Here is a 25487-nt window from a genome sequence, read left to right on the forward strand (position 1 = left end):
CCTGCTTCTCCCTCTGCCTGGGTCTGTGTGTGTGTGTGTATGTGTGTCTCATGAATAAATAAAATCTTTAAAAAAAAAAACAAAAACAAAAAACAAAATATCAACCTAAAGTTAGTTACTCGGGGCACCTGGGTGGCTCAGTGGTTGAGCGCTTGACCTTGGCTTAGGGCGTGATCCTGGGGTCCTGGAATGGAGTCCTGTGTTGGGCTCCCTGCCTGGAGCCTGCTACTCCCTCTGCCTGTGTCTCTGCCTCTCTCTCTGTATCTCTCATGAATAAATAAACAAAATCTTAAAAAAAAAAATAAAGCTAGTTACTTAATTAATCAATCAACAAATATTTGTTGAGTGTTTCTTATGTGCCCTGCATCCGCAGAAAACAGACATAAGGAAATTACCTTTTTGGTAATTATTATTTTATACTCTTTAAATCATCCATTCAAGAAGTAGTACTGAGCACCTACTATGTGTCAGGTACCATGCTAGGCACTAAGTGATACTGCAAAAGCAAAGTCAGACATTATCTTCTTAGATTATTCCTTCTGTTGGGGGACCTAGACCTTAACAATCTCACAAACAAATACATATTCACAAATGTTAATAAGATCCGTGAGAGAAATATATAGGGTGCTATGTATAAGAGGGAGAGTCTAAGTTAGATTGGGCATGGATAGTCAAAGATATTTAAGCTGAAATTCAAAGGATGAGTGAGAAGGGAGAAGTAAAATAGCTCATGCAGAAGAATAGCACATGGAAAGGCTCTGAGGTAGAGCCCTGGTGCCTCCAAGAAACTGAAAAAAGACTAGTGGAGCTGGAGCACAGGAAATTAGGAGGAAGTTGAGATCAGATGAAGGAGAGGAAGGACAAGGACAGATGCTATATGGCCATGGTAAGGATTCTGGATTCTACCATATGTGCCATGGGAGGCATTGAACGATTTTGAGCAAGGGAAAGGCATGATGGGACTTATGTTTTAAAAGATTGCTCTAAAAAAAAAAAAATAAATAAATAAATAAATAAAATAAAATAAAATAAATAAAATAAAATAAAATAAAATAAAATAAAATAAAATAAAAGATTGCTCTGACTGTGGTGTGGACAGTGGAGTAGGGCCAGAAGGGGGAAACCAGCTGGGAAGCTCTTATTACAGTTCAGGTGAGAGACTATAGTGACTGGTGATATGGAGACAGGAAGAAGTGAACAGAGTCAAGAGATAATTTGGAGATGGAGTCAACAAGTTTCTTTCTAGGCGGTATGGAAAGAAAGCATCCACCGATATCGATCACTGAATTATTTAGGTCCTAGTCCAAATAATGTGGACGTTAATCACCTGCTTAGCACTGGAATCTGAGAGTCTGTCCCAATGCATTGCAGGGGATATGCCATTGAGCCAAGACCCAAACCTCCAATTCAAGCGCAGAGAGAAAAATTGACTTTCGTTTTAGAGCATGCTTTGTCTGGGGCTGTGTGGTCCGTCTCAGGATTTCAGGAAGTGAACAAATAAACTTTCTTTTTTTTTTTTTTTAAGGTTGTCATCAGAAACCAGCTTTCAGAGATATACAGAGAGCAGGAGCAGGAAATGATGAGTGTTTTTCTTAATTAAGTAGACAGTCTCCTGCCTACTAAGTCTCCTCCCCCATTCTTGCTTTTTCTGCGACATTCACCAACAAGAGCCCGTGGGAATTATCTTTGAAATACACCTGCCCAATACACCCAATCTGCATTCCTCACACCCTCCCAGTCACACGGGCATACTCCATTTTCTACAGACACACCCTTCATCCTATCTCCCCAGATCGAATTGGTTCCTCTTGTGGCCCTCTTTTCCCCTCCTTCTACCCAGATCCTGGCTCTCAGAAGACAGCTGAAAGACATGAGGTGGAATGCACTGTAACCTGGTGGGAAGGACATGCTGGGCTTCCCTAACTGGTTTTTCTTAATATCAGACTGTCATGCAAAAAAGAGGAACTCCTTCAGTCAGAGTCAAGACAAACATTTCTTTGTTGTGATGGCCAAGTCAGAGGTTTCTGGTAGCTTGTGGGGGTGTCCTATGAAGAGGGGGATCTTACCTTAGAGCCCAGAACCCTGATGTCAGGAACATTAAGGACATACAAGAGAAGGACACATTTCTTTTTTTTTTTTTTTTTAAGATTTTATTTATTTATTCATGAGAGACACAGAAAGAGAGACAGAGACACAGACAGAGGGAGAAGCAGGCTCCATGCAGGGAGCCCGACACGTGGGACTCCATCCCTGGAACCAGGATCCACGCCCTGAGCCAAAGGCTCAGCTCAATTGCTTGAGCCACCCAGGCTTCCTGAGAAGGATACTCTTCTGTTCCAACTTCTCACTTTCACTAACCTCTCAAGTGTTAACTTAAAAAGACAAAAGTAGTATGCCCAAATGTTGATAGTAGTTTCTCTTGGGTGATGAGATGGGGGTGTCTATTTTTCTGCTTCCCTACACTTTTCTGTGCTTTCTAAATTCTGTACAATTAACATGTATTAATTTGATCATTAAGAAAAAAACCTTAAATTAAAATCAAACTGCCTTAAGATTGGGATTTTTTTTGATTGGATGTACTTACAACTGAACAGAATAACAAAAGGCTCTCATATATCCCAGTAGGACTTTAGATACATTTGATAAGAAAACCCCCATTCCTTGAATGCTTCAGACTTCTCGATTTTCTGGATAGTCTATATTACCCTTTGCTTATGAGTCTCCAACTCCGGCTTCAGTTTCTAGCCCCAAGTATTGGGGAAAGAGCTTAGATTCTAACAACATGTTGTAATAACAAGAATGGATCTTCTTGGATCCAAAAACTGCTTTTTACTACTGGGGATGGAAAAAAGCATATGTTAAAGAACCTATTTATATTACCATGTGGAATCTACTCTGTTAAGTGCTGTTAAGAGTGAATAGGATATGGATGGTTCCTGTCCCTAAGGAGCTAGCTGTAATTTGGGAAAGGTTATTTCTCCAACTTTAAAGATGTAAGTGTTGGCAGAAAACAGCAAATCTCGTCCTTTGATCAAGACATCTGTGAGACTTTATAAAGACAAAGCCGTGTCAAAGTGAGCTACATAATGGCCTACAGCAATTTTTATAGCCTGAATAATAAGCAAAAACTCTTTTAAGTAATGAAAACAAATAATCTAAACCACTCTTCCCCAACCATTTTGATTTAATAACAAAATAAACATATTTATATTTTTTCAGTCTTTGCAGTACTGTCTTTGTTTTGCTTTTTGGTCAAGGCTTAAGCACAGATAACAGAAAACCACTATAGCAATTTTAAGCAGGAAAGACTGAACACAGGGAATTAGGTGCTTACAAAACATTGGAAAGGCTGGAGGAATGGGCTGCTGTCTGAAGCAGCAAGAGGAACTCCTGGCTTCTTGGGGATGTTCATCCCTCTTCTGGTTTGGTCACAGTACCACCTTCATTTCCTGTAACCTAAGGTCTAACTTATAAAGCACACCACCTCCAATTCAGTAAAATGAAATACTAGAGAAAAAAACGGAAGGGTAAGCAAAGGAAGTTTATTTCTATTTGCATAACAAAGCTAGGAAGAAAATGGGGTACCTAGTACAGGCCTTATTTCTGTATTTGGTCCCAAAGGCCCATAGTTGGTGTTTATAACTTTTTTCCACTCCTATTTCTGGTTCTGTTTTATTTTGTTTTTTTGTTTGTTTCTAATTTGTTTTTAATTATTTGTTTATTCATGAGAGACACACAGAGAGAGGCAGAGACACAGACAGAGGGAGAAGCAGGCTCCATGCAGGGAGTCCGACGTGGAACTCCACCAGGGGTCTCCAGGATCACACCCTGGGCTGCAGGTGGTGCTAAACCCGCTGCGCCACCGGGGCTGCCCTATTTTGTTTGTTTTTACCTTCAGCCAGCTCATCAGCTAGTCATGCTACTTTAACTGATGGGGTAATTCAAATTTTCATTTGAAGGGGTCTGAACCTTTGGTGATTCTGCCTGTATTGGGCTGGGCCATCTTCAATGAACTTTTTACCCCTGGACAGAGCAGCACAAGGGAGTGCCCTGGAGGTTCCCCTTGGTTTTAGATCCACTCCTACCCATCCATTCTGTTTGGAGGAGAAATTCTGTTTTCCTTGAAAATTAGAACTGTTCACTCCAATAATACAAGAACCCCCTTTTGCTTGTTGATTTAACATCACAAAAAGCCCAGATTGGCAACAGCTTCTCAACTTCCCCTTTAATGGAACCATTGTTTGGTGTTCAAATGGAAGCAATTTTTCTATAGGTGAAGACTTCTAACTAGGCAGAGAGCAAGCATTACAAGCAGCAGAAAAACAAACAAACAAACAAACAAACACTTGATGATAGTGTTCTTATATATAATAATAAAAGGTGATGCTACTATTCCACTCTTGGGCTTCCAGACTCATGTCATCTGACAAGAAGCAGCAGCAGCATGTATTGGCTATTGGCTAGAGCATTATCTCCTTCTATAGCATAGCCCTCCAACTACTCAGAGCGGTGTCCCTTAGCTGATACCATAACTGAGTCTTCAAAAGTTTTAATACTATCTTGTAAGGGCACATGCTTATAGATGATGGGATACATGGTGAAACCAGTGAAATCCATAGGTATCGTCCCTTTCTTTCAGTTCTTTGGTAGGAACCATATTAAATGGGGCACTGTAATGGTAAATAAAGATGTTCACAGATGGTATTGCTGGCAAAAAAAAAAAAAAAAAAAAAAAGATAGCTGGCAAAAAAGGCCAATCCATATCTAGAATCATTACCTATTGCAGTGAAGATAAGTTACTTTCTCTCTCTCCAACTCCCATGATGGATAAGGATCAATGTAATCAATCTGCCACCAGGTATCTGACTGGTCTACCCCCACCCCAAATATGGCTTTAAATTAGAGATTCAGTATTGGTCTCTTCTGGCAGGTTAAAAAATCAGCAGTTGGTAGATCAGCCTTGGTGTGGGGAAGGCCATATTTTGGAGCCCTTGTATATCTCCTATCACTGCTACATTTGATCCATGAGCCCATTGACCAAGCCCCAGGGTGGATGGGAAGAGAGGCTGACTGACATTCATAAAAATCGTTATGTATATCTGATTATTGAGTACCCCCAGAAAACAACTGTAGGCAAAATTCTTAATCTCTATCATGCATTCAGAGTTCTTGGCTGTATGAAAAAGCTGACTCTTGTTAATTTAAACAGAAATTGATTTTATTGTATGTCTTTGGGTTGCTTACAGTATCACTGTGAAGGCTGGTGAACAAATCTAAGAAAAAGGCAGAAGTCAAGAAAAAGGCACAGCCAAGAACAGAGCAGAGGTCATGCCAGAAAACAATTGGGTTATGACTCTGCTTTTGACAGTCCAACTTTGGATGCTCCCTGCCATTGTCACCACTGGATTTTCAAATGTGCTGCAGCCTCTGAGAATATGTTTTTCTGTTGCCACATCTTTAAGAATGTCCACATGAGACAAAATTCCTGGCAGAAACATCATACTGGCCAATTCCGGGCCCTCAGGCTTCTTGCCAAGGAGTTGGCATGGGGATTATCTGCCCACTTTAGGCTTCCTGGGAGCTGAGGTCTCGCCTCCCATCAAGACCTAAGTGACGGGGTATCCTGCCATCTAGAAAAATAGCCCTCAAACCTGACAAACATCTACCCTACCCCCCAAAGTTTTAGTTTACTCACCAGTAGAAATATCCTTTTTTAATTTTTACCCTTTGCTATGATATTTTAACCTAATATACTTTTTATCCTTTTCCATTGCTATGAGGATTAAATTAAATAATACATGTGAAATGCAATAAATCTTAGCTGTTATTATTTTGTTTCCATTAGTATTTCAATGTTTTTATCTCCTTGTCCTGAGGCAATTTCTGCAATTCCTAACCTTGGATCACTTCACCTATCCTTTCCCTTAGCTCCTGCTCCTTGACTGCTGAGTACTGCTGGAAAAAATTGATATAAACTTCCCAGTTGATTCTATCACAAGTAAATAGTTTCCAAACTCAAGGGGCCCTCCATGCTACTTGCATACCTCTTGTCCCACTCTGCTCTCATTTTCCCAAGCAAAATGGATGAATTCGTCTCCTTTAGAGAGAGGTAAGAGGGATTTCTCAAATTCCCTCCTTTTCATCTACAAACTTATGTGTTCCTGTCCCAATAATTACTACCTACCTCTAACCCCAAGTCTCAACTGATATCGAGTCTCTCTTCCTTTTAAGGGCTGATTTTTGGTCTGCATTCTTTTTCCTCCTCTGGGCCCTTGCTTGAGCCTCTGTCCCCTGGATTTTCTGGGTCACCTTGCCCACTGGTATCTTCCCTTAGGCAGGCAGTATCAAATGCTGCAGAGACAACTTTTCACACTCCTTGGACATTACTGGTTCTAGGATTGTCTAAATAGAACACTTACTGTTTTTGTAAATTTGATAAATGTACTTTGTAAAAGTGAAAGCACAGAAAAATACAAGGAGTAAAAATCCCTTGATATCTCTAGCCCAGAGGTAACCATTGCAAACATCCTTCTTGATCCTGTCTCACTATTCAAACACAGGTGGATTTTATGTCTAGTTTTACACAGAGAAAATTTATGTCCCCTTTCTTTCCTGTATAATCATTTTTTTTTCTTTCTACACTGAATCATTTCTACCAGAATATATACATACCGTTACTTCTCCAATCTTAAAAAAAAAAAATCCCCTCTATTTTCACATTCCAATTTAACTATTACCTTATTACTCCATTCCCCTTTACAGAGATATTTACTGAAAAAATGATCATTTCTCACTGCATTGGCCTCCTCTCATCCTAATCTCTTCTTCTTGGTCTCCTTTGTGGATTCCTCATCTTCTGAACCTTTAAGCACTGAGTACTCCAGGGATCTGTCTTCACACCTCTTTTCTATCTATACTCACGTCCTGGGCAATCCCATGAAATCTCACAGCTTGAAATATCATCTTGATTCTGTTGACTCACAAATTTATATCTCCATCCAGTGCCTCCCTGATGACCTCCAAACTCTAAATTGCCCGTTGGACATTTCCACCTGCATGTCTGACAGGCATCTTCAACATAACACACTCAAATTACACTCTTGAGTTATACCCTACACCTCAAACCTGCTCCTTCTGTAACATTCCCCAATCTCATTCTTATAATTACTCAGGCTAAAGAGCTCAAAGTCATCCTTGAGGCCTCTCTTTTGTTCACATGCCACATCTAAACCCCAGTAAAGCCTATTGACTCTATCTTCAAATAGAAGCCAATTTCCAATTTTTCTGATCCAAACCACCATTATTTCTCCCTTGGATTATTCCAATACTAGTGCTCCTATATTGTGGGCTGGCTTGTATTCCCCCCTCCAAAAACAAAAAGATGTTTCAATTCTAGTCCCAAGTACATGTGAATGTGATCTTATTTGGAAATAGGGTCTTTGTAGATGTAATCTAGTTATGATGAGGTCATACTCAATTAGGGTGAGCCCTAATCCAATAAGACTTTTGCCCATATAAGAACTAAAAACAGACACAAGTGAGGGAGAGCAGCCCTGCAAAGATTCAGAGACATACAGGAAGAATATCATTTAATGATAGAGGCAGAGATTGGGGTCATGTAGCTGCAAGCCAAGGAATGCAAAGGATTGCCAGTCACAATAGAAGTCAAGAGAAAGGCATGGAACAGATTGTTTGCTGGAGACTTTGAGAGAACATAAACCTGTTGAACTCTTGATTTTGGACTTCTAGCTTCTAAAACTGTGAGAGAATACATTTCTGTTGTGTAAGTTACCCAGTTTGTGGTTATTTGTTATGAAAATGCTAGGAAACTAATTCACCTTGCTTTTTCTTTTTCCCCTCTGAAGATTACTTTCCATACAGAAAAAATTTATATATATATAATGGTATTATATAGAATTATATATATTATATGTTTTAAATATATGTATATAGTTATACATATATAATCATGTATATATGATTTATCTGATTAATGATGTCACTCAAAAAAGTTAAATGCAGAATTACCATATGACCTAGCAATTCCACTGCTAGATATATGTCCCAGAGAATTTAAGGCTGGGACTCCATCAGATACTTGCACACCCATGTTCATAGTAGCATGATGTGCAAAAATCAAAAGGTGGAAACAACCCAAATGTCCATCAACAGATGAATGGATAAACAAATGAAGTTTATTTTATCACTAACAAATGGCATAAATGATTATTGTTCACCACTAACAAATAATATATTTATCTCTAATAAATGGTTAGAGTAAAATACTATTCAGACTTAAACCAAACACAGAAGGACAAATATTGTATGATTCCACATATATGAGGTACCTAGAATAGACAAATTCATAAAGACAGGAAGTAAAATAGAGGTTATCGGGGGTTGGGGGAGAGGAAGGAATGGGTAATTATTATTTAATGGGCATAGAATTTCTATTTGGGATTATGAAAAAGTTCTGGAGATACATAGTGATGATGACTGTACCACGTTGTGAATGTACTTAATGCGACTGAGTTGTACCCTTAAAATACGATTAATATAAAAAATTTTGAGTTCTGTATGTTTTACTACAATTGTTAGAAATGCATAGAAAAAAAGGTAGTTATTGCTGCATGTGAAGGGAAAAAAAAAAAAAAACTCCAAAAAACTAAAAAACATAAAATCTCCAAAGGTTCAATTCACTTAGAGTCCAAGTCTTTACCTTGGCCAACAGGCTTTAAGTGATTTGGCTCCCAACTACCTGTCTGATTTGATCTTGCTTCCTGAAACATTCCTTCACCATCCTGCATCCTTGCTATTTCTCCAACACACACAACAAATTCTAGTCTCAGGGCCTTTGCACTTGCTGATTCCTCTGCATTGAATCTTACTCCCCAACTTGACTTCCATTTTCCACCCATATCTACATAGTTCTCTCCTTCCCTTCCTTCAGGTCTCTGATTAAAAATCATCTTATTAGTAAGGCTCTTCCTGACTACCCTATGTAAAATTATATGACAATATTTCTGTACCTTATTCCGTTTTATTTTTCTCCATAAATTTGTCCTCATCTAACCTATTGTATACCAGTTGCTTTGTTTGTTGTCTGTATCCTCCCATTTGAAAGCAAATTCCATTAGATCAAAGACTTTGTTTTATTCACTACTCTATCTAAAACAGTCCTTAGAACAATGCCTGGTAAGTAGTAACTGCTCAATAAATATTTGTTAAATTAATGAATGAATACTTTAAATGCTCTTTTGTAATTTGCAAAATGCCCTCTTTGCTCCTTAAAAAAGCACTCACGTTCTATTTAATCAAAATTGTGTCCAAATAAAGGTATTTCTAGAAATTACTGAATTGAATCATTTGAAACTTCATTTGTAAATTCTTTATGTTAGTTTTTTTTTGGGGGGGGGGGTTGTTTCTTGAGAGACACAGCCTTGGTGCTGTTTTCTAAATATTTTTGGAGTGTGGAAACTTTTGGGAAATTATGTGGATCCTTTCTCCAGAAACACATTCAAATAATACACAAAGTTTTACATGTGATTTTATGGGGGTCATAAACCATCTGAATTCCATCTATCGAACCTCTAGTCACTCTATAAGTCTATCATATTTTATTTTTTTAAAGACTTTTATTTATTTATTCATGAGAGACACCGAGAGAGAGAGAGACAGAAAGAGAGAGAGACAGAGAGAGGCAGAGACACAGGCAGAGGGAGAAGCAGGCTCCATGCAGGGAGCCTGATGTGGGACTCGATCCTGGGACCCCAGGATCACACCCTGGGCCGAAGGTAGGCACTAAACCACTGAGCCACCCAGGGATCCCCTATAAATCTATCATATTTTAAAGCTGAACTAGGCCCCATAATTCAGAGTCTGGGATGTATGGAGAGCATGGCCTTTACTCCTGTGACACCCCTGCTCGTTCAGCCTCAATGGGAGGTGTAGTTCAAGATTTGATCTCTCTGCAGGCCCTTACACTTCAGCATGATCACCAGTTTCATTTGCTCAAGCAATAACAGTTTGACTTTATATTTATCACACATAATTTTAAGCTTTAGAACAGTTACTTTGTGGTAAGTATACCTGTTCCCAAACTTAGAATTAGATGTGATAAATATAAAGTGTTCAGACTCAGCACTTATGAATTTCTAGATAGATTGCTGAGTATACTATTAAGTTCTCACTCTTGGTTATTCTACAACTTGTACACAGAATAAATGCAACTTAAGATATTTGAAAGCAAAATGCCATTCACTGCTCAGCCTTCTGCAGCCCTTCATGTCATCAAAGCCACTTTCTCTGAGGTTACCAGTGACTCTTTAATTGCTAAGCTCAACGGCCTAGAAGTCATTCTACTCAACTTCTCTGTAACATCTGACATTGTTGATCACTGTTTCCCTTATGAAACTTTCATCTTTTTTTTTTTTTAATTTTTATTTATTTATGATAGTAACACAGAGAGAGAGAGAGAGAGAGAGAGGCAGAGACACAGGCAGAGGGAGAAGCAGGCTCCATGCACCGGGAGCCTGACGTGGGATTCGATCCCGGGTCTCCAGGATCATGCCCTGGGCCAAAGGCAGGCGCCAAACCGCTGTGCCACCCAGGGATCCCCGAAACTTTCATCTTTTTATGGCTTCTTTTATACTACTGTCTCCTAATTGTGTTGTTACCCCCTCTGGCCATACCCTAGCCTCCTTCCTTGTCTCATCTTTTCTTTTCTTTTTTTTTTTTTTTTTAAGATAAGATTTTATTTATTTATTTGAGAGAGAAAAAGAGAGCATGAGCAGGGGGGAGGGGCAGAGAGAGAGGGAGAAGCAGATTCCCTGCTGAGCAGGGAGCCCAATAAGGGGCTCCATCTCAGGACCCTGGGATCATGACCTGAGCTGAAGGCAGATGCTTAACTGATTGAGCCACCAAGAATCTTGAGCAAGAGTCTTAGGTACTCTGTCTTAGTTTACTCATCTGTAAAATGAGAATAATGACAGTAGCTACCTCCTGGGGTCCTTGTGAGGATTAAATGTGTTTGCATTTATAAAGCACTAAGAACAGCATCTGGCACAGAGTAAGTGCTATATAGGTATTTGCTCATAAAGTGGTCTCCGATTTGTCCTCATTCTAGTCCATCTTCCACACTGCTTACAGATGTTTTCAAGGAGCTGCTCATTATTGAGAGGTCAACCAGTCATTGTGGTAAGGGCTTTATAAGCAGAATTTCATTTAATCCTCATAACAACCTGCTAGGGGGGTGTTATTATTCCCTTTTGAGGGATGAAAAAACTGAGGCATTAAAAGCTATTGTACTTTGGGGTGCCTGAGTGGCTTAGTTGGTTAAGTATCTGACTCTTGCTTTTGACTCAGGTTACGATCTCAGGGTTGTGAGATGGAGCCCCATGTTGGGCTTCATGTTCACTGCAGAGTCTGCTTGAGATTCTTTCTCCCTTCTTCTCCTTCCCCCTCTGCTCTTTCCTTGCTCATGTGCTCTCTCACTCTCAAAATAAATAAATGAAAAAAATCCTAAAGAAAAAAAAAAAAGCTAATATACTTTGCCCAAGATCACAGAGGGAACAATGCCAGAGTTGGGATCTTGAATCAGGTCTGTTTACTCCCTGAGCTAGTGCTCAAAACCAGGAATCTACACTACACTGTTTTCCCAAATGTGAGTTAGTCACTTACTGCTTAACCATCTTCAGAGACCCCATACTGCCCATGCTGTCATGATATATTTCTTCAGAGTCCTGTTCCAACTTATTTCTTGTAACTCCTCTCCATGCAAGCTGCCCTTCCTTCCTCCCCCTCCTCCTTGCCACATTCTTTCTTTTGTTTCTTTGTTCTTCAACATTTACTGAACGCCAGGTACCATGCTAAATTGGAGAAAACAAGAGAAACAAACAATTTGTCTTCAAGGAGCTCATAGTCTGACACAAAGTACCATTGACTATACAGTGAGGGGATTGCACCAGGGCAAAGTGGGAGCCAGACAGGGGAAAGGAGGGATGAGACCAGGGAGAGTTTCTCTGAGGAGGGGACATTTAGCTGCCTTAAAGGATATTTCAGTCAGACAACTTCTTGCCATTCTTTTTTTTTTTTTAATTTTTTATTTATTTATGATAGTCACAGAGAGAGAGAGAGAGAGGCAGAGACACAGGCAGAGGGAGAAGCAGGCTCCATGCACCGGGAGCCCGACGTGGGATTCGATCCCGGGTCTCCAGGATCGCGCCCTGGGCCAAAGGCAGGTGCCAAACCGCTGCGCCACCCAGGGATCCCACTTCTTGCCATTCTTTACCAATCCTGACTTCTTGCTTTTTGCCTTTGAGATTTTTGAGGTGTTTTTCTCTCCATTAGATTGTTGTTTAAGACTATATATTTCAAAGCCACCTTTTCTTGAATTCCATCCTTTCTTTCCCAGTCTGTTGGATGTTTGTTTCCTTAAACATACCACACATTCAACCTGTACCACTGTAGTCTAGTTATTGGTCTATCTGCCTTTCTCTCTAACAAAGCTGTGATGTCCTTGGGGCGGGCGAGGGAGGGGGGCAGATAGGCAGAGTCTTACTTATTTTTGAACTGTCCTTCATTCCCAAAGTGGCATGACAAGCATATTATAATACTCAGTATAATTTTGTTAAATTAACAGTTATTTGCCTATTTACAAAAGAAAGTGTAAGGCAAGGGGCTTTTTCTGATTCAAAGTAAAACTATTTGGACTATTATTTATAGTATCTAGCACAGTGCTCTGCAGAGAGTAGGTGTTTAATAAATACTAAGTATTTGATGGTTCTGTCAGTGAATTATCTGAAGTAATGTTAGGAATAAGGAAACATTAGATCTTCTTCTGTAGATACATGAAGATTTTCATGTCTAGCTGAGTATCAGGGCTCTGGATCAGGCATGAAAAAAATTAAGAATTGTTGGCTATAGAGCTAGTATTGAGGATTTCCTTCCTTCCCTGGGTCAAGGCCATGTATCCAGAATCTTGTGCACAGCTAAGACAGTAAGGTATGGCTGTTGGGAGCAGGATGCTTGGTCAGCAGGAGTTGCTGCCAAGAATGTGGCATTCTAGTCCATACCTGGCTAAAGGCCCAGCAAACTCTTTTGCACCTGCTTCTGGTTCCATCATTTTAGGTGCACCATCCCGTCATTTCCTCCCTGTGATTGTGTTTCCTTACTAGGAATGTTTACCTCCAATGGAGAGGGGATTGTTATGGTGGGGAGAGGAGTTATGGTCTTGAGGTGAGAGGAGTCCTCACTTCTGTTCTTCTTCTTACTGTGGCTACCCTTTCACCAGCATCGAAGCTTTTGAGTCAGAAAGCCTCGTAGCCTATGCCTATTTTCCATCATGCCTCATCCCTCTCCAGAGGAAATGATTGCAGAACCCCTACTGGCATGACTTAAGAGGAAGGGAAAAGGGAAAAATACATGGAGAGAGAGAGAGAGAGAGAGAGAAAAAGTCAACAGCAAAGATTGATACCTCAGAATATTGTCCTGGTCACAGTAGTCCCCTGGTCTCTTTGGGTTTCATCAAAATTGTTAGAATTAAAGGACAAAGTACACGTAAGGGGTTTAGAATAGTGTTTGGAATGTACACTCTGAGTACTTAACGAATGTTAGCAGATATTATCCAGGGCTCCTTCACTTAGGGAAGGATCTGGGTTTCTGTCCCAAATCAGGTCCTCTAGGACAATCATTCCCACGCTCAAAAGCAGCTCCAAACTATGTGAGTTAGCTATTCCCTATGCTTCCCTTGGACAGTTCAGTCTGGACACCAGATGCATTTCTGGTCTCCCTAGGGGGTGGGGTTGCCACGGTATCCCTAGGGGATTCTCTTTCCTCCCAGTATTGGTTTCCCTCTCAACCTCACCCGGAATCCCCAGGAAGCTCAGCATAGGCCCATTTGTTAACTTCCCCCCAGAATGCCCCCTCCCAGTAGTGATTTGGGTGCAGGTGTTGTTATTGACCTTTCTGGTAGCCCTGGGACTAGATAATTACATTGAAATTCAGAAACAGCATGCAATTTTTGGCACTGACGTCTTTAATTAAATCCAACAAGCATTTATTGAGCACCTAGCGCTCAACAAATTGTGTACAACACAATTCCTTTAAATACGTTTGATCCTTAACTACTTAGCCTGTTTTTACTCGCTCAATTTGGATTAAAGTTGATCCATTCCTCAAGAGTTTTATGAAGAACAAATATCAAAATGAGAAACTGCACAATTCTTTGCAAACATAAAACGTCTTGTACGACTTATTCTCGCTACGGTATTAATATTAATTGCAATAACAACCCGGCCGCTTCCCAGGCAGGCGGTAGAGAGCAGCTGGAAGGCCAACGCGAGTCAGACGGAAGAGGTCAGGGGAGGCGCCTCAGCGCGCCCGGCCCAGGAGGGGCGGGGCCTCGAGGAATGTGCCCCAGCCCCACCCCTTGCCCCGCCCCTTTCGTCGGTGCGGCGTAGGCGGTTACCATGGGGATGACGTCTAGAGGGCGGGGCGGGGCGGGGCTATGGAGAGGAGGAGGAAGATGGCGGGAGGGCGGCTCTGAGGAGACCTCGGCGGCGGCGGAGGAGGAGAGAAGCGCAGCGCCGTGCCGCGCCGGGGCCCATGTGGGGAGGAGTCGGAGTCGCTGTTGCCGCCGCCGCCGCCGCCGCCGCCGCCGCCGCCGCCGCCCGCAACTGCTGGACCCGAGTGGGAGTGAGGGGGAAACGGCAGGATGAAGTTCGCCGAGCACCTCTCCGCGCACATCACTCCGGAGTGGAGGAAGCAATACATCCAGTATGAGGTACCGGCGGCCGCCGGGGTGTGGGAGGACTCGGAGGGGCCACCATCTCGCCAGTCCCGACCTCCGCTGCCGCCTTCCGCTCCCGCTGCTGCCTCTCGGCGCCCGGGCGGACTTTGCCCCGGCGCCGCGGGGAGCCACTGCGGCATCCCCGCCGCGGCCGGCCCCCTGTGGGCCCCGCTGACCTTCCCCTCCCCCGCAGCCCCGCTGCCGCCGGGGTAACGGATATGCGGGCGGCGGGCCGGCAGGGAGGGCACGGCTCGGCCGGGGCTGCGGAACCGGGGTGGGAGGGCGAGCCGCAGGTGGGGGGGTCGCGGCGGGAGGGCAGGCCGGGGTCGCGGCGGCCCGGCGCTAATCCCCGCCTCCCCGCTCGCTCTGACCTCTCGTCCCCGCCCTGGGCGAGCGCCCCCTCGCCAAGGTTAGGTTTTGTTTCTTCTGCTCACCTCTCCCCGAGGATCCTTCTCTTCGGAGATGAGCCCCTTTAGTGATTTTCTCCCTCTCCACGGAGCCCTTCCGCTCTTCCTCACTTGTCCACTGTTGACAAAGGCTTCGTAACAAGGGTTGAAACTTGACTTAAACGTACATATCACCTTTGCAGTGGTTCCCGTGGGCAAACGTCTTGTAACCATCTATTCTGTTTTGGTAAGACGGTGACTGGTCTTTCTACTGATTGCATGAAGTATACAAAGTAATCACATCTCTGGTTTTGACTCTCCCCTTGTTTTGGAATGGAGTGAAGGGGGAAGAGGAAGCAGGGAAGAGAAGATCATTGAAAATTTCAGATTTTTCTCTCCTGAGATTTTTGTTAGCTTGGGAGGAAACTGTTGTAAACAATTACTTTTAAACATACCTGTGTATTACAGATATGCCCTCCCCGCGCCCCCCCCCAGCCCCCCCCCGTCCCCCGTCCCCCAATTTCTGCAATAACAGCTCCAGGAGAGTATTCGATAGATAGTGATAAGGAACCTTACATTAATATAGGGAAAAGTAAAGGTAATGAACCCTTTTATATGTTCAGAAGGCAGGATACCCGAAGAGCTTCAAGAACTGCAATAGGTTATTCTCAGTAGCTGGCAATTCAGCTCCTGGATAGAGAAAGAAAGACTTCTCTGTAACCTCCAGGAATTCACATCTATGTGTGTGCAGGAACAAAGAGTGTAAAATCAATATGAACACAGATAGGTTAGCTACATTTTGTGAGTTGCAAAATTTTAATTCTCTTTTTAATTTCTATTTAAGTTCAGTGATAAGGATGTTTAGGCAATAACAAGTTTATTTTTCACATAGAGTTGTAATAATTGAAGAAGACAGGGAAAGGGGTGTGTGTGTGTGTGTGTGTGTGTGTGTGTAGGTAAACAGAACCTTGAGGATTGTAAAATAAATTCACCTTGTAAAATGCAGTATTTGATTATTGCTAGAAATGAAAAGCCCAGAATTATTAATGCTTTCTCGTCAGTTAATTTTCTTACAGCCTTTTGTGGCTACATTTTGTAAGAATGAAATAAGGCACTAGCTTCTCAGCCTGTGGAGTTTTTGATTTATTGTTTCTAATAACATTCGGTCAGTTTTAAAACCTTGGCTACAGTCCAGATGATGGTTTTTATTGAAAGGAGGGTATTGGTCTTTCATCTTGTAGTAGTAATTTTCAGCACCACTGCCAGTTCTTCATAGAGGCATAGGACACAGCATGCTGAAGCAACATCTTATACTTGTTATATAGTATGGAATGCTTGATTTGGGGAAAAGTAATAGTGGCTGATTGTATGCTGTGATTCATTTTAAGTATTACAGCACTTAACCGTTTCATAGAATTATATTAATTTGGAATATCTGAAGCTGGAAGGGGAAGCATCAGGTTTAGTTTGAAAATGCAGTTACCTCTTGATTTGTAATGTCAGCTTTCTGGCTGGAGTAACCACAGTAATTCTGGGACTCCTCATTCACTCCGTTTGGACACTAACACTAATTGGTTAGGTTGGTTACAGAGGGAATGTGACTGGATTGTCTTTCCTGGGGCAATTATAAATTGTTTCTTTAAAAAATTCATTTATTACGGATGATTGAAATTTTATTCTGCAGAGTCCCTGCTACATGACTCCTGTCCCAGATAAACTCATTGTTTGGTAGGCAAAAATAAATAAGGAGGACTTTTCTTTGTGAATTGAAGCCGTTAAAGACATCTTAAAGGGTTGGGGTCTGTGTTGTATATTGTTTCTCAAGAGCTGGTGCTATTCCTTTAAAAATACTTAAAGGGCCATAAATAGGAGTTTTCCGAGTCCAGGCATTTTGGCAACTTAAAAACTTTGGGGAAAAATGACATCTTAAAAAAGCTTAGCTGTTGCTAGAGAAAAGAACCTTCTTGTAATGCAGTAACATGTAGTTGCTCATGTATGAAGATCATGCCCTGAAACACGGCTAGTAGAACAGAGTTGAATTTGTTTTTCAGGCTCTGATGGTGAAATTTTGGAGTATTACCCCTGATGTGTAGCCTATGGTGCTTTCTAGTGCTGTGAACCACTACAAACTGTTCAGCCTCTTTGGTTTTTATGTCATTTCACTATACTAAATTTTATTTGAAATAAGAGCATTAGAGAGAAACTGAAGATTTTGTTTTAACTCTATAATTATTTGTATTATTGTGTATACATGGTCACACAACAAATGCTAGTTCTTGTATATGTTAGCCATGAGACCCTGGGGACAATCTATTCAGGGCTGTTTCCTTTTTTTCATAAGATAAGAATATAGGGCCAGAGCTTTCCAAGGTCCATTGTGGTTCATAGCTTTTCGGTTTAACTTTTGGTGGTTTTTGTGTTTTGGAATGTTAAAAATTATTAAAGTGACTCATCAATACCCTAATAATTATTAGAGTTTCTCCACAATAAATTGTGGAGTTCATAAACTCAGTTTTCATAGGCAGAATAATTAAGCACAAGAGAGCAACAGGAAGAAACCATACAAAGAAAGTATATTTGATACATTTGTGAATAGCTTTTACAGAGAGTAAACACAAATGAACAGAGACCATCCCTGTTTCCAGTAATCTATTTGAGTGTAAATCTTGGCAGAGAAAATAAAACATCAATAAATCTTTATGAGAGCACTTAAAAAAAATTTAGAATCACTGATTGCAATTTTAGAGCTTTGTAATTGATTAATCAAAATTAACAGACCAGTTTCAACCACACAGACTAGTAGGACTGTGTTAATATTTTACAGAATATTAGCAAAAGAAGCAAATATATTTGGTGCTTTAGGCTGCTGACTTGTGTTTTCATCCCTAGGGTCCTGTGCTGCTTTGATTTCTGAGGAATTAGAGATGGTTTTTTCAGTGTATACTGTAGTTTTGTAAGATACTAGAATAATGAGGTCCCTAAATTTCAGGATTTTAGAGTTTAAAAGGAATTTAAATATTAGCTGCCTCCTTGTTTTTTTTTCAGACAGGGAAACAAAGGCCCAAAGAGGTTAAGTTGTTTGTCCAGGATCATTTATAGATAGATAGTCTCTTGAGCGTAGATGTGTAAGCATTGGGAGTCAGGCTGCCCTAGCTGTGTGACCCTGATGAAATTACTTCCTCTTTCTGGGCTTTAGGTTCTTCATTTGTAAAGTGAGAGAACTGGACTTGATGGTTTCTAAACTCACAGGGCTGTATTTTCTAAGGACCCATCTAGCTTTAAATTTCTGTATGTTTTTTTTTTCTCTTAATTTATATATTTATTCATGAGAGAGAGAGAGAGGCAGGGAAACAGGCAGAGGGAGAAGCAGGCTCCATGCAGGGAGCCTGATGTGGGACTCGATCCCAGGACCCCAGGATCACGCCCTGGGCTGAAGGCAGGCGTTAAACCGCTGAGCCACCCAGGGATCCCAAATTTCTGTATGTTTTTATGGTTTAATTATGTTTGATGTATGAAGAAGACTTAAATTTAGGACTATTACTAAATTTTTTAAAAATTGGAATTCACTTTAATTAACATATACTGTATTTTTAATTTCAGAGGCAGAATTCAGTGATTCATCAATTCCATATAGCACCTAGTGCTTATTAATTCAAGTGCTCTCCTTGATGCCCATCACCCAGTTATCCTATCCCCTCACCAATCTCCCCTATGGCAACCCTCAGTTTGTTCCCTGTAGTTAAGAATCTCTTATGGTTTGCCTCCCTCTCTGTTTTCTAGGACTATTATTAATAGCGTATTTTTCAGGTTAAGGTTCTTTCAGAAAATTTTGAGGAGATTTTAATCTGTGAAAGGAAAGCTGACCCAGTGAAACTTTTATTTAACTTAAATAAATAAAAAGTGATAGTCCTGGATTAATTTTTTTATCGCAGGATTTGGAAAAGGAGAGATTCTGTACAAGCTATACATCTCTTTTTTTCAAGTGTAAGGAAACATTGCCCTGACATTATTGTGATTTTCATTTATAGAACTATCCCATGAGAACACTTGTGTTGCAGGCTTCAATTTCCCAAAGGTATTATGTTGATTCGTTAGGGTTAAGTTGTCTTGCTAGAACTTGTTTGAAATTTCCAGTTTGGCCACCCGATGGGGCACAAACCACTTTTTCTTTCAGGCACTTCTGCAAATGAAAGTACAGTATATCATATTTAAGATAACACTTGTAAATAAGATGCTTGGCATTTACCGATGTTTCTTAAATGAGTAAATGGATGTTGTATAAGGCAGGAACCTATTACTATTCCTTATTATCTTCGTATAATAATGTATGTTAGGGTGAGTATCCTGGAAAGATTATACTTGTCCATCCATCCCTGAAGGTTGGTTTTGGATCAGCTTTTGGGTAAAGGCCCAGATCATAAGAACCTAAGAATCTTATTTGACCAGGGGTGACCATGGAAAATTAGTCCTGGCTTCAAATCCAGTCCTAATCTGGAAAGCATTTGAGAGACTGTTGAGTTGTGCTGATTAGGGTTTTTAAGTATATTTGGGTCATAGCCCCCAAAGGAGAGTACCCCAAACTCCCATGGAGTAAGAGAAAGATAATAGTTGAGCTATTCATTATATTCGTTTTTATTCTAGTTATATTCATTTTTATTCATAAGACAAGGAAGAAATAGAATTTTACTAATATTTAGTAAATGGATCAATTTGATGACCTTGTTAGGAGGTCTTCTGAGAAAAAGAGAGAAGGATTCCTTAAGATAATCCTTTGAAATAAGATTTTACATCCACTGTCATCCACAATGAACTTCACCCTAAGCACATATTATGCATTAAGAGTATCCTGCCTTTGTGAAGTCTGTTTTTCAGTTTATAACCATTATTATTAAGTTTCACAATCAACTAATTCCTGAAGTTTGAAGTAGAGCTTCGAAATACTTTATCACAAAATATTAAACTCAGCTTTTAAAAATAATAAAGCGTTTCAGTTATGTTGTTCTCTGAAATATTGTTATTGATGGTAATTTCTTAGATTAAAAATATTTTTTAATATAAGTGAAACAAAAATTAATTATTTTATCATTGTCTCAACTTTTAGAAACTTTAAAAAATTCTGTTTTAGGAGTATCTAGGTGGCTCAGTTGGTTAAGCGTCTGACTTGGTTTCAGTCAGTTCATGATCTCAGAGTTCTTGGATCAAGCCCCACGTTGGGCTCTGCACTCAGCATGCAGTCTGCTTGAGATTCTCTCTCTCACTCTGCCTCCACTTGTACGTACTTTCTCTCTCAAAATAAATAAAAACTTAAAAAAATGTTTTATAAGAGACACAGTTGTAGAAGGCTATAATTTATCAATAAATATACATATACTGGAGGTACATAATAAGCTTTTGTTTTTGTATTTGATAGGGATATGGTATAAAAAAGGGTTTGGAAGACTTTGCTCAAGTTGTGCAGCTTATTAACCTAAGCTGGTTTGTGGGTTGCCTGGTACTGAACTGGCTTTAGGGATTGAGAGAATGTCAGAATTCACTAGGTTATGATTTGCCTTTACACATATTCCTGTTACCTAGTAAATGCTGAAAGAAGCTAAGATGACAAAGCTCATGAATAAATGACTTAAATTATCCATTCATTCCAAAAAATATTTATGGGGGTTCTATTTGCTGTAGGCTGATAGATTTGTCCTGAAATTCTAGCTCTCTCATTATCTTAAAAACCGAAAAAAACAGTTTTTGGTTTTGGGTTTTATATTTCAGTCAATGCAATGTTTTTAGAATTAAAAATGGTGTAGAAAGGGAAGATTGCAGATGGAGGACTTGGAGCATTGTTATAAATTTGGATCACTTTGTAAATGATGTGGAAGATTTCTCCTTAGCTTTTCAAACTTTTTATGTTATACACCTTTAAATCTAATTTGTTTTTATTTTTAAAATATTTATTTATTTTTAGGGAGACAGAGAAAGGAAGGGGAGGGGCAGAGGGAGAGAATCTCAGGCAAAACTCCTTGCTGAGCAGGGAGTCCAACTCTGGGCGAGGTTTGATCTCACAACCCTGAAATCAGGGCCTGAGCCGAAATCAAAAGTTGTGTACTTAACTGACCGAGCCACCTAGGCGCACCTAAATCTAACTTGTTTTAGGAGTAGATTTCTTCCCATCACCATGCAGGTGTGATTTGTCTATAGGGAGTGATCAGAAAATTTAAAAAAAATTGTTCATTTATTAGAGGCCAGAGGAAAGGATAATTAACCTGCTGTAAGCATAACTTAAACCTGTATATAATAGCAAGAGGACAATACGCTTATTATTGTCAATACTTGTTGAGGATGACCTGCAGTATTTAGAAAGACCATAGATTAAGAATGAGAAGATAAGGCCTTAGACCTACTTCTGTCACTGACTGTTCATAAAGAATTGGTGAACAAGTGATTTTTTTGAAGATTGAAGGGCTGAAATGTAATCATTCAGGAAAGTGGGAAGTTTTTAGATTATTCTATGACTTAAATTTAGGCTAAATTGGTAAAGTTGTAATTTAGAGTGATCCATGTGCTTTCTTGGCTTTTTCTGTACCTTAGAACAGTGGTTCTTAAACTTTTTGGTCTTGGGACCATTTGAAACTTGAAAATTGTTGAGGATTCCAATGCCTCCTGATATATGCTGTATTACAAATTAAAACTGAGAAATGCGTAAAACACAGGAGTAGCACACCTACTAGAGACATGTTCTCTCACTTCATGCAGCCTCTGGAAAGCACTGTTTATTTGTGAAAAAATGAGTGAAAAAAATGAAGTTTTGTACTATTATTAAAGAAAGTTTGGATCTTTTGGGCTCCCTGAAAGGGTTTCTGTTTTTTTTTTTTTTTTTTCTAAAGATTTAATTTGTTTATTCATGAGAGAGACACACACAGAGAGGCAGAGACACAGGCAGAGGGAGCAGTAGGCTCCACACGGGGAGCCTGATGTGGGACTGGATCCCGGGTTTCCAGGATCACACCCTGGGCTGAAGGTGGCGCTAAACCGCTGAGCCACCAGGGCTGCCTGGGTTTCTATTTTTTTTAAGTTTATTTAATCTGTACACCTAATGTAGCGTTCAGTCTCACAACCCAAGATCAAGAGTTGCATGTTCTTCCAACTGAGCCAGGCAGGACCCCTCCTTGAAAGGGTTTCTGAGAGTTGCTGCCGTAGACCATAGAACTCCTTTCAGAAAGTTCAGAGATGGCCTGAGAGAGTTCTCTAGTTTTAGGAAGCACATAAGGGGTATAAGGGAATCTCTTGGGTCAGAATTCTCTGGTATTTCCCCTACTACAAAGGATGTTTTTTTGGGAAAAGTGAAGGCGGCTTCCTTGGGATTCCCAATTCCATTCTCTTTTCTTTGAATTGAATTGAATTTAGTAGATATGTGGTCAGCTTGTCATTAAGGAGAACGGAATTAATATTTATTGAGCAGTTAGGAACCCAATGTCAGCTGCTTTCCATAGGTTAATCTCACTTAATCTTCATAAGATAGATGATTTATTACTTTCATTTTAGAGAGATTAATCAATTTGTTCATGGCTACACACCTAGTAAGTAGTAGAGCCAGAATTTGAAATTGGATCTGTCATACTTTGGAGCTCTTGCATTTATATAAGAATTGTAAATAATAACAGTGGTGATAGCAGGGGCAGTAACAACAGCTGTGATTTTTTTTTTTTCAGCTGTGATTTTTTTTTTTAAGATTTTATTTATTCATGAGAGACACAGAGAGAGAGGCAGAGACACAGGCAGAGGGAGAAGCAGGCTCCATGCAGGGAGCCGGATGTGGGACTTGATCTTGGGACTCCCAAGATCACGCCCTGGGCCAAAGGCAGGTGCTAAACCACTGAGTCACCCAGGGATCCCCAGCTGTGATTTTTTTGAGTGCTTATAGTGTTAGGCACTGTGGTAAGTTTTAAAAACATTATCTCTCTCTCTCTCTTTTTTTAAGATTTTATTTATTCATGACACACACACACACACACACACACACACACACAGAGAACATAGACAGAGGGAGAAGCAGGCTCCCTGTGGGGAGCCTGATGTGGGATTCCATCCCAGGACTCTGGGATCAGGTCCTGAGCCAAAGGCAGACACTCCACTACTGAGCAACCCAGGCACCCTAAAAACATTTTCTCTTTATAGCAAGCTATTTAGGTAGATTCTGCTTATAGCTGGGGAAACTGAGTCTTAGGTCCACTGAGGAAATAATATGCTAATTGTGGGTAGGCTTCTCTTAATTCCTACATCCTATTGCCTTATGAAAAATAAATCAATAAATTCATTCATTTATACGTATGTACATACATACATACATACAGTTAGATGTGGTCTGATCTGTTCTTGAGCACCTGTTGAAGTAGTGACTGGTCTGTTTTTAGTCCTGTCTCAGTCTGCATGATTTGGAGGTAGTAGAGGGGTCTGGAGGTCAGAGTTAATTTATATTTTCCTCAAGGTTTTCTGTGTAACTATTATTAGATAGGCAACTGATAAATAGAGGACCTTATGAAGATGAGGCCATAAGAAAACGATAATAAGATATTAGTGATAAGAGTGAAAAGAGGAAGATAAAGAAAAATGGGCATAACTATTGCTATGCCAAGTTGTGGTGTTTGGCTTCTAGATCATAGATCATAGAATTAATTAGACTTTTTGAGGAATTTCAGAGATTAGCCCAATTCCCTTTTTTACCTAAATGGGAAATGAGGTTTAGAGGGGTTAAGTGATTCAAAGTTACCTGGTATGGTTAGTGGCTGAGTTAACACAATTACTCTGATTCATTTTATTGCTTATTATTTTGCCTCATATGCTAGTATGTTCATAATGCACATAGAGAACAAACTCTGAAGCCAGACTGCCTAATATTCCAGCTCCACAATTAGCTTAGAGACCTCAGGCAAGTCATTTAACCTCTCTCTGCTTCAGTTTCCTTATCTGTAAAATAGGGATACTAATAGCTTTTATAGGACTTTGTGAGGATTAAAGGGATTAAAATATGGAAAGTCCATAGAGCAATGCCTATCAAATGCAGGGAGCCCAATGTGGGACTCTATCCTGGATCCTGGGATTACACCCTGAGCCAAAGGCAGACTTTCAGCTGCTGAGCCACCTGGGTGTCCCTATATATTTACTATTAAAATTATTTCTCCATCAAAGCTCAATGGTATTAAATAATGTTGGTTTAACAGTATCTTTGGAAGGGAGACTAAGCCTTAAAGCTTGTCACTTTATGGTTATCCAGTTCAGGTTTTCTTGGAAAATGTCTTTATTGATTTTAACTATTACTCCTGTTATCTGTGATACTTTTATTAATAAATTGTCCTTAACCATTTTATATATAGTAAGAAAATCAGTCGGGAACAATTATGTAGTTTTGAAAATCCATGGTCGCTTGTAACTTAGACCTTATTTATTTAAATTATAGACCCTCTCTGTTATTTTAGTTTTTTTTTTTTTTAATTGGGGTAAAATTCATACATGTACTCTTAAGTATGACCAAATAGCTTAAGTGAGCTTGAGTTTTTAGTTCAATTTTCTAATGAAAATTTAATTTCTTTTTTTTTTTAAAGATTTAATTTATGGGACGCCTGGGTGGCCCAGTGGTTGAGCACCTGCCTTTGGCCCAGGGCGTGATCCTGGAGACCTGGGATCGAGTCCCACATTGGGCTCCCTGCATGGAGCCTTCTCTCTCTGTCTGTGTCTCTGCCCCTCTCTCTCTGTGTGTGTCTCTCATGAATAAATAAATTAAATCTTTAAAAAAAAGTTTTAATTTATTTATTCATGAGAGACACAGAGAGAGAGAGAGGGGGGGGCAGAGACACAGGCAAAGGGAGAACCAGGCTCCATTCCATGCAGGGAGCTTGACACGGGACTCGATCTGTGGTCTCCAGGATCCCGCTCTGGGGTGAAGGCGGCGCTAAACCGCTGAGCCACCCAGGCTGCCCGAAAATTTAATTTCTAATACTAGAATTGGGTTTAGAGTTGAGAAAGTCTTTTCAACCCCTCTATTTTTTTTTTTTCAAGATTTTATTTAATTATTCATGAGAGGGAGAGGCAGAGACATAGGCAGAGGGAGAAGCAGGCTCCTTGTAGGGAGCCCGATATGAGACTCAATCCCAGGACTCTGGGATCATGTCCTGAGCTGAAGGGAGACACTCAATTGCTGAGCCACCCAGGCGTCCCATCAACCCTTCTATTTTACAGATGAATAAATTGAGAGTAGAGAGGCCAAGATTATGTGGTCAGAGTCTTAAAAGTAGTTGATAGGAGAGCGTGGAATAAGAATATTGGCCTGT

General features: G+C 40.3%; 1 protein-coding gene across 1 annotated transcript in view; it reads left to right on the forward strand.

Annotated features, from left to right (window-relative positions):
* Nucleotides 1–14675: 14675 nt before the first annotated feature.
* XPR1 (xenotropic and polytropic retrovirus receptor 1) overlaps nt 14676–25487 on the forward strand; it is a 213827-nt gene continuing 203015 nt past the window's right edge. The window contains 1 exon segment of the mRNA NM_001197160.1: nt 14676–14782. Coding sequence (NP_001184089.1) covers nt 14714–14782 — 69 coding nt within the window. The 5' untranslated portion in view covers nt 14676–14713.

This window comes from Canis lupus, chromosome 7 (assembly GCF_011100685.1).
Source record: "Canis lupus familiaris isolate Mischka breed German Shepherd chromosome 7, alternate assembly UU_Cfam_GSD_1.0, whole genome shotgun sequence".
Taxonomy (NCBI): Eukaryota; Metazoa; Chordata; class Mammalia; order Carnivora; family Canidae; genus Canis; species Canis lupus.